This window comes from Gigantopelta aegis, chromosome 5, assembly GCF_016097555.1.
Source record: "Gigantopelta aegis isolate Gae_Host chromosome 5, Gae_host_genome, whole genome shotgun sequence".
Taxonomy (NCBI): domain Eukaryota; kingdom Metazoa; phylum Mollusca; class Gastropoda; order Neomphalida; family Peltospiridae; genus Gigantopelta; species Gigantopelta aegis.
Genome location: NC_054703.1, coordinates 32,147,216 through 32,158,184, shown reverse-complemented (window position 1 = coordinate 32,158,184; position 10,969 = coordinate 32,147,216). Strand labels below are relative to the sequence as shown.

The following is a 10,969-nucleotide window of genomic DNA, read 5'->3' as shown; positions in this document are numbered from 1 at the left end:
ACACATACGCGCACGCACACCACGTACACAGAGACCCCATAGACATACATACAGAGAGAGGAGAAGAGAGATGAGAAGAGAGAGAGAGAGTGGAGAGAGGAGAGAGGACGAGAGAGAGAGAGAGAGAGGAGAGAGAGAGTAACTAGGTAATGACATCGGATATCTGCTTTATCCTGTAAAGGTAAGAATGGAAAATTCCGCGAGGCTCTGAACAGGATAAAGCAGATATCCGACGTCATTAACTAGTTATTATCTTTATCCTGCAGACCATAAAAATTAAGGGGAAACGCTATTATTTCTGCTATTTCAGCCACATTGTATGTGTAATGTTGCTATGCGTGTGACGTGACGTGAGTGACGTCAAAGGTCATAACCTGCTAGTAGCAGGATATGACATATAGAATATCAGGTTTCTACCTTTTGACATCGTGGTTATTTGGCGAGGTTTAGATAACCGAACCAAATAACCACGATATCAAAACGTAGTAACCTGATTTGTTTCTTCTTTTTTATCATGCAACCCCTTTCAAGTTATATTTTTGTAATATGTTTCAGTCAAAAGCGCTATAGAAACTATTAGTTTTATCGTGTAGAAACTACTACCGAAAGCATCAGGGAATGCCATAGCCAGCCTAAAAGTTCTTTGTTTCCAAATTTTAAATAAAATACTTTGATAATATTTCAAAGTCTGTTGTGTCACAACATTACAATTGTTGTACCTTTATCTGTGAAAATAAACTCAAGTGTATGTCTGACCTGAAGAAGATCTACATCACTGGCTGCTAGTGACTGTGGCATCAGACGCTGTTCCAATGTAAACTTTCTTTGCAGGAAGCTACTTGCTTCTTCTTTTTTTCAAAATGTTTAATTCAAAATGCTGGCTAGTTCTGAATGGGAGTAAATGTTATATTTATTTATGCAGTTCAATAATTATTCTGTAAATGGATGTTTGAAAAATGAGAAAACCACCTACCTGAAAATTCAGCAAACATCCGTCATTTCCTAGTGACACGATATATATATATATATATATATATATATATATATATATATATATATATATATATATAGAGAGAGAGAGAGAGAGAGAGAGAGAGAGAGAGAGAGAGAGAGAGAGAGAGAGACAGAGAGACAGAGACAGAGACAGACAGAGAGAGACAGAGGCAGAGACATACAGAGAGACAGAGAGAGGGAGAGAGACAGAGATTGGGAGAGAGAGAGAGAGAGAGAGAGAGAGAGAGGAGAGAGAGAGAGAGAGAGAGAGAGAGAGAGAGAGTGTTTTTTTATTTTATTTTTATTGTTTTATTATTATTATTATTATTATTGTGGGGATTTTTGAGAGAGAGAGAGAGAGAGAGAGAGAGAGAGAGAGAGAGAGAGAGAGAGAGAGAGAGAGAGAGAGAGAGAGAGAGATACCTACATACATACATACACACACACACACACACACACACACACACAGATTTTTGCAAATATCCCTAGCACCAGCTGAATAGTATATTTCCTTCTTTACATTCATTGATTTAGACATATCCTATAGACTTGTATTCTTTCTCAAATGTTTATTTCCTTATTTATTTCAGACCCTCCACAACACCGTGAAGTGCCAACCACCACACAGAGATACGTCGATAAGTCCAGCCAGTCACCACGTGCCTGTACTCAAAGTACTATGATACCTGGTGGCGTTGTTTTATGTAAGTTCCATTCTGTGTGTTTCAAAGACTAAAGAATCTGCTCCACTCGATCAAGGCCGTATCTCGGTGCATTGAGTAGAATGGACATATGGCAAAGTTGTGGTAGATTCTCTGAATCTCTATCTAGTACCTCATCTATAGGACAGCCACTTCCGAGGAAATGTTTAAGTGGACAATAGATCCTTCTTGCACCCGACCTGCCTCGGTGGCATCGTGTTTAGGCCATCGGTCTACAGGCTGGTAGGTACTGGGTTCGGATCCCAGTCGAGGCATGGGATTTTTAATCCAGATACCGACTCCAATCCCTGAGTGAGTGCTCCGCTAGGCTAAGTGGGTAGGTGTAAACCACTTGCACCGACCAGTGATCCATAACTGGTTCAACAAAGGCAATGATTTGTGCTATCCTGCCTGTGGGAAGTGCAAATAAAATATCCCTTGCTACCTGTCGTAAAAGAGTAGCCTATGTGGCGACAGCGGGTTTCCTTTCAAACACAGTGTCATAATGACCATATGTTTGACGTCCAATAGCCGATGGTAAGATAAAAAACCAATGTGCTCTAGTGGCGTCGTTAAATAAAACAAACTTTACTTTACTTTTTTCTTGCACCCGCTACAAGGAGGACTACCGGCCTCGAGCATGTCGTGGTTAAGCCATCGAACATAAGGCTGGTAGGTACAGGGTTCGCAGCCCGGTACCGGTTTCCACCCAGAGCACGGTTTAATGACTCAATGGGTAGGTGTAAGACCACTACACCATCCTCTCTCTCACTAACCACTAACCCTCTGTCCTGGACAAACAGCTCAGACAGCTGAGGTGTGTGCCACGAGCAGCGTGCTTCAACCTTAAAGGCATACTGTCACGGATTTAAGGACCTTATTTCTCTAAAAATGGATAATAACTAAATATTACATTACTTGTTGGAAACCAAATCTAGCTATTGCACCATCTTAACTGAACCATGATGGAGTGGAATCTATGTCAACCCTCTCGGCAATTTTAGTTTTTGAATTATGAACCATTGCCATAATTCAATTGTTTTTACAAAATGTCATTAATAAATGGAGTATGGTGGTTAATGAAGATGGTTGAATAAACTACATTTAGGGACAAATCAAAATATTTTTTTTCAGGTAATACTTTGTTAGACCATTAAATAGGTCAGTGGTCTGTGACAATATGCCTTTAATTGGATATAAGCACGAAAATACGTTGAAACCGAAGGAAAAGACGACTGCCACTCCCAAACTAGATTACTAAATTAAAATTGCCACAGGACAGGGCTCATTGGAATAAATGTAGCCAAGATGACATGCATATTCATGAGTTGTTATTATACCTAATACACATAAAACAACTACGTGTCAGTGTTCGAGATTAACAGTATCCCGATATCCAGGGGATACCAGAATTTAATTTTGGATACCAGACTTCAAGAACCCAGTATCCCACCGGGATACCATATAATGTTGGGTTTTTTTTTAATCCTGCGTTTTTATTTTTCGCTAAACAATGAAAGTCGTCATTTACTGGAGTTAAGTAACAGTATTTTCGAGCTCGTACCCAGTCTAATGCTATGTCATAACAAGATATCCCCCAACTTATACCCAGTATAATGCAAGACTGGGAACGAGAACAGTGTCGTCCAAGTTTGTAACGATGTTATTTATGAATTTCATTTAAGTGGGATACTAAATTCTCAGGTGGGATACCAGATTTTGAAATGTTAGTATCCATCTGGGACACATGTAGGCACGCACCTCTCTCCAGTCGGAGTCACATGTAGGCACGCACCTCTCTCCAGTCAGAGTCACATGTAGGCACGCACCTCTCTCCAGTCAGTCACATGTAGGCATGCACCTATCTCCAGTCAGAGTCACATGTAGGCACGCACCTCTCTCCAGTCAGAGTTACACGTAGGCACGCACCTCTCTCTAGTCAGAGTCACATGTAGGCATGCACCTATCTCCAGTCAGAGTCACATGTAGGCACGCACCTCTCTCCAGTCAGAGTCACATGTAGGCACGCACCTCTCTCCAGTCAGAGTCTTGACGTATCCCGTGCAAACTTGGTACGCGGTCAGTCTAGGATCGACCCTCTTCGGTGAGCCCATTGGGCTATTTATCGTTCCAGCCAGTGCACCACACAACTGGCCTATCAAAGATCCCTAGCTACTAATGAAGAAAAACAGTATTAAAACGTGTAGTGGGTTACCTCTCTAAGGCTATATGTCAAAATTGCCAAATGTATGACACAAATAGCCGATGATTAATAAATCAATGTTCTCTAATGGTGTCGTTAAACAAAATAAACTTTATTATTATTTTTATTATTATTAGTAGTAGTAGTAGTAGTGGTAGTAGTAGTAGTAGCAGTAGTAGTAGTAGTAGTAGTAGTAGTAGTAGTAGTAGTAGTACTAGTAGTAGTAGTAATTGTAGTAGTTTTGTTATAAATATTATTAGTTTTTGTTATTAGTATTATTATCATCATTTTTATTTATATATTTATTATTACTATTTATTAATTTATTATTATTATTATTAGTAGTAGTAGTAGTAGTAGTAGTAGTAGTACTATTGTTACTGTTGTTGATATTATTATTATTATTATTATTATTGTTATTATTATCACTGTTATTATTATTATTATTATTATTATTATTGTTGTTATTATTATTACTACGTTTATTGATATTATTATTACTGTTAATGATATTACTACTACTACTACTTACTACTACTACTACTACTACTACTACTACTACTACTACTACTACTACTATTATTATTATTATTATTATTATGTTTCAGGCTGTAAAAAGTATGGCGTGAAATATAAAAAGCCCTTTTCCACCAACCGTATACAGACGAAGTATTCGGAGATGATTCCGCAGGCTGTGGTGGCTAAGTGCACAGCTCGTTGTTCGCGCATTGCTGGTTGCGCCGGCGTCTGGACAAAATCTCTGAAGACACAGAATAACGAGTGTTACCTCTTAGCCGTTCACGACGGGTATGATGTCTCGATCAGGAAAAGAGGGTATGTCATACAACGAGAGTGCGCTAAAGAGGAGATACCCTGGACTTAAAACACTAAAGTATGTTCTTCACTAGAGCCGTTTTTGATAACTGAAAGCGGACATTGGTTAGATACATATGTGATACGAGAGTGTGGTTAAGAGAACATACCCAGCTTTTTAAACACTAAGTCATCCGTTTCACTATTAGAGCCGTTTTTGACAACTGAAAGCAGACATTGGTTAGATACATATGTGATACGAGAGTGTGCTTAAGAGAACATACCCAGCTTTTTAAACACTAAGTCATCCGTTTCACTATTACAGCCGTTTTTGACAACTGAAAGCAGAGATTGGTTAGATAAATATGTGATACGAGAGTGTGGTTAAGAGAACATTTTCATTTCAACTTATTTTCGTGCTTATATCCAATTAAGGTTCAAGCACGCTGTCCTGGGCACACACCTCAGCTATCTGGGCTGTCTGTCCAGGACAGTAGGTTAATTGTTAGTTGGTTAGTAGTTAGTGAGAGAGAAGAGGGTGTAGAGGCCTTACACCTACCCATTGAGCCCTTAAGAACTCGCTCTGGGTTGGAGCCGGTACCGGGCTGCGAACCTGTACCTACCAGCCTGTAGTCCGATGGCTTAACTTAAGAGAACATACCCAGCTTTTTAAACACTAAGTCATCCGTTTCACTATTAGAGCCGTTTTTGACAACTGAAAGCAGACGTTGGTTAGATACATATGTGATACGAGAGTGTGCTTAAGAGAACATACCCAGCTGTTTAAACACTAATGCATCCGTTTCACTATTAGAGCCGTTTTTGACAACTGAAATCAGACATTACTTCGATTTTATTGTTTCGATTATCAATTTCTGTACATCCGAAGTGTTTCTGGTTATCCTTTTGTTTTTAATATTACAAAATGCATATTACACACGTGCGTCTGAGCAGCAACGGTTATAGTAAAGTTTGTTTTATTTAATGACGCCACTAGAGCACATTGATTTTTTATCTTATCATCGGCTATTGGACATCAAACATATGGTCATTCTGACACTGTTTTTAGAGGAAACCCGCTGTCGCCACATAGGCTACTCTTTTACGACAGGCAGCAAGGGATCTTTTATTTGCGCTTCCCATAGGCAGGATAGCACAAACCATGACCTTTGTTGAACCAGTTATGGATAACTGGTCGGTGCAAGTGGTTTACACCTACCCATTGAGCCTTGCGGAGCACTCACTCAGGATTTGGAGTCGGTATCTGGATTAAAAATCCCATGCCTCGACTGGGATCCGAACCCAGTACCTCACGTTATTGTCATAACAGGACATTATTTGTCAACAATCTGCAGCTGTGAACAATGCTGTATGAACATTTTTGTGCTTTTGTTTAAACAATATTATTTTATTCCATTTGCTGGTGGGATTGGTCGACAGGCTACGCGCCTATATTAGGACCTTTCCCTACATTTTTTTTACAAACAAACTGACAAGATGACAGACTAAGTACAATTAATAACTAACAATAATAATAATAATAAAACATAATAGTAGATGAATAACATAAAAGTGACCTACAGAAAGGAAAGGTACGTACATAGAAATAATACACGTAGAGAAATGTAACAGTGCTATTAAGTTTCAAAACGTTTAGTGCTTACAATAAAGTCATGGACGGATTTAAAAATGTCTATATTATCCTGATTAGTTAAGTGTAGATCGTCAAATAATGAAATGTTATAGCTGACATGTAGATATTTCTGTAGATGTTTTTTGTGCTTTCGGATCAACGATTCGAACCCTTTACTTACTGAACTGAAACCTGGTTAAAATGAACAACATCTTCAGCCAACGATACCATACACCTACTTAATCGAATGGACATGTAACTTAAATCTTATAAACCAGGGCCCTTATTCACTAAACTCTCTTAACTTTGCGATCTCGTAGTGCAATGCTAAAATACTTACAAAGAAGATGCTTTGTTGTCTAGCACAGCCTAAGATACCTTTGTGAATTAGGCCCCTGGCTGTGGTAAGAGTGATATATTTAGAGTCAATAGAACAAAGATTGTCCAGTACCAAAAAAAAAAAAAATCATTGATTACATATTTAGCACGTATATCAGGCTTAATTCACGCAATTCACCGCTTTGAATTTACTGACCGAATCGTGAATGTTACGTCCTACTTAACATTATGTCTTGTCTTGGTGTGTACCTTCAAATAAACTAGACTTAAATTATCTCATGCCTTGTTGTTTACCTTCAAATAAACTAGACTTAAATGATCTCATGCCTTGCTGTTTACCTTCAAATAAACTAGACTTAAATTATCCCATGCCTTGCTGTTTACCTTCAAATAAACTAGACTTAAATTATATCATGCATTGCTGTTTACCTTCAAATAAACTAGACTAAAATTATATCATGCCTTGCTGTTTACCTTCAAATAAACTAGACTTAAATTATCCCATGCCTTGCTGTTTACCTTCAAATAAACTAGACTTAAATTATATCATGCATTGCTGTTTACCTTCAAATAAACTAGACTAAAATGATATCATGCCTTGCTGTTTACCTTCAAATAAACTAGACTTAAATTATATCATGCCTTGCTGTTTACCTTCAAATAAACTAGACTTAAATTATCTCATGCCTTCTTGTTTACCTTCAGATAAACCAGCCACAACATTCTGTTATGCATTGGTGTTTGACTAGCATTTATGTTATCTCTCGTTAACAGAAGCCCATCTCATTGTTGTTTGTCATTCCTTGTTCACTTTGTGTCGTGAAATAAATCAGCCATAACATGTTTGGTTCTTAAGTTCAAATAAACTAGCCTTAACAGAAGCCCATGCATTGTTCACTTCAAAGTGTGTCGTTAAATAAAACATGTCATTCCTTGTTCACTTCAAAGTGTGTCGTTAAATAAAACATGTCATTCCTTGTTCACTTCAGTGAAACTAATCTAAACATTATCTACTTTGGTTTGCTGTTTGCACTCAAACAAACCGAATAACACGCACACACGCGCGCACACACACACACACACACACACACACACACACACACACACACACACAGATACACGCGCGCGCGCATGTACGTACACACATACACACACACGTATGCACGTACATACATACACACACGCGCACGTACGTATACACATACATACACATTCGCACGTACATACAAGGCAAACATACATGTATTATCAAAAGGAACATGGTATCGCCTTGTCTTATTAACTTTGAACTTACAGAGATAAAGAAAACATATTATTACCCATATGGGCTCAAATATACGGGGTAATATTTTTTCGATCTCTGCACAGTGTGCAGATTGCTTCTACAGTCACTGATTGGCTGGCTTTAAAAAGACAAGATTTGATTGGCAATTACATACTGCCGGGACTACTTTTTGTTCATTCATGATTCCATTCATCGGTCAAACTATTACTACGAACTTCAAATATTTTTTTACGATACGAACATTTACGGAATTAAAAAGACCATTTCAAAAATTAATAAACAAAATATATGTACAAATGTTTAAAAATGTTTTTATTTTATTATTTTGACTGGGTTTTTTTGGAAGTATTCTTTGGTGGATACTGTTGTGTGTGCACCGGTAACGGCGAGTATGAATATATTGTTATGGCTGGTAGACCTTGTTACAGCAGCGAGAACGTAAATATACTTTTAAAATGGTTAAAGATTGACAATGGGTAATAAAGAGAATAACCAACTCACTACGAGGAATTACGGATTATCTGTCCCTCGTGAATTAATGCTGTAAAACCCTCGCCAGAGGCTCGGGTTTACAACATTAATTCACTCGGGACAGATAATCCGTAATTCCTCGTAGCTCGTTAGTTATTCTCTAAGTATCCCATTTGATCTGCTCAGAGGACACTTGGTAAAAATTACATTCATTCACTTCATTTTCAACAGTGGTTCAAGCACGTTTCCACCCTTACTGGAACCCTAACCCTTACCCTTACCCTTACCCTTACCCTTACCCTTACCCTTACCCTTACCCTTACCCTTACCCTAACCCTAACCCTTACCCTTACCCTTACCCTAACCCTTACTCTAACTCTTACCCTAACCCTAACCCTAACCCTAACCCTTACCCTTACCCTTACCCTTACCCTAACCCTTACCCTTACCCTTACCCTTACCCTTACCCTAACCCTTACCCTTACCCTTACCCTTACCCTAACCTTAACCCTTACCCTAACCCTAACCCTAACCCTACCCTTACCCTTACCCTAACCCTTACCCTAACCCTTACCCTTACCCTTACCCTTACCCTTACCCTTACCCTTACCCTTACCCTAACCCTAACCCTAACCCTAACCCTTACCCTTACCCTTACCCTAAATTTAACCCTAACCCTTACCCTTACCCTTACCCTTACCCTTACCCTTACCCTTACCCTAACCCTGAGGGAACATAAAGCTGACCCTTCATATTCGACGCCTGTCTTGACCACGTTATGCCCCTGATTGTGTTAATTGATTAAGTGTTAGTAATAAGTCTGTGTTCTGGCGAATACTATAGATCTGAGCGACATCACATTTTTTTCCAATCAAAACCTATCTCTGCACAGGGCAGAGTCGAAAGTGAATTATGATTAATCGTAGTGACGTTTATCAAAGTCTCGCGATTGATTTAATGTACCCGATACTGGCACAGGTAAGAGGTTATACATTCTCTATCTAAACCCCCTCCCCAGAACACCTTTCTTGCGTTTCTCTTGGTATTTTCCTATGTCACTAATTGTTATTTATAGCTGATAACTATGCAATGCAATGCGTTACATTGTTTATGATGCTCTCGTGTGCAGTACGCCATAGTGATGTATTGTTAGACAAGCACTGTTGTTAGGAAAACAGTAATGTTTTAATTACCATTAGTTTCCGTTTCCGTTACCTCGTGGTTTCGGCTCGCCATATTACATGATTTATAAATTAATATTATATTTAATTTTTGAACTGCCCGTTCAAAATTTGCGTCCAAATTAATTTAAGTTAGTAAATAAATGCAGTATTGTATTGTGAAAAATAAAAATTTAATCTTTTGGTCTGCACTTCAAAACTTTATAAATCGTTTTAAGTCCCCTTCCCCCTTTTTGATGTAAATTTACAAATTGTCCATTAGTATTCTGTCCCGGACCAGACCACTGGCTATCCAGAAATCTGGCCTGTGACAGACATGCCCGAAACCTTAGTGGTACATGGGTACATGATTGGTTGGTTGGTTGGTTGGTTGGTTGGTTAGTTGATTGATTGATTGATTGATTGATTGATTGATTTTATTTGTTCATTCATTCATTTGTTTCTATATTTATTTTATTTTATTTTTATGTATTTATTTGTAATTTTTCAATGATTCTGTAAGTCAACAACCAACACAATTTTCGATTATACTAATGAAAGTCACAGGATGCGAAAATTATTGTTTTAATCATGTACATTTTATGGAGACTCTAGTGTATTTATGGAGATACGTTAAAATTGGCTAATGCCTGGTCTGACCCACGGCACTAACTAACGACCGCCGGTAGTAGTGGTGCATAGTAGGTGGTTACAAGTGCCTCTTAACAATGACAGAAGTAACTACTGAACACTCCCCAAGTGGTCAGACTAAGTCCACAGCTACAAGCTGATGGGGAATGGCAGGTGTGTGGCACAGATAACCACACGAGACAAGCACCTGTCGCGGTTGGAGAGACAAGAACTAGGATGTGGGAGGTGGACAGCGAAAGAAGTTGAAAGATAGGAGGAGTTGCCAGATCGGGAACAAATGAAATGGAATTCAAAGGCGAGAAAGGAAAGAGGGCAGTGGGATAAAAAAAAAAGAAAAAAAAAAAGAAATTCATGGTCTGTTTGCTAATCTGTTTTAATAAATTGTGTATATAAATACTGTTTAATTGTAATACCTGACAGGCCAAAAGTATCGCCAGACGCCCCGAACACGTATGTTAACATTACAACTAGTCAAATATAATTTCTTTACAAAATAGAGCGTTTCAATTCAGTGAATAATTCAAGTTATGTCATTAAAAATAACTAGCATGCATTGTTCAAAAGACATACATTTCGTTTAAATTAATTCCACGTGAAACGAAATAGAGTTTGTATTGAAAAGACGTTAAACTCGCCTAGACGTCACAAGCTATAATATTTAACGATATCACACATTACCCGAGATACATAATATATTTGTTATTATACTAGCAAAATTTA

General features: G+C 38.2%; 1 protein-coding gene across 1 annotated transcript in view; it reads left to right on the top strand.

The window, feature by feature from the left end:
• LOC121373092 (zinc finger protein 665-like) overlaps nt 1–10,969 on the top strand; it is a 32,151-nt gene that overhangs the window by 2,454 nt on the left and 18,728 nt on the right. The window contains exons 3-4 of the mRNA XM_041499540.1: nt 1,584–1,667; nt 4,562–4,731. Of these exons, the coding sequence (XP_041355474.1) occupies nt 1,584–1,667; nt 4,562–4,731 (254 nt within the window). The remainder of the gene's footprint in view (nt 1–1,583; nt 1,668–4,561; nt 4,732–10,969) is intronic.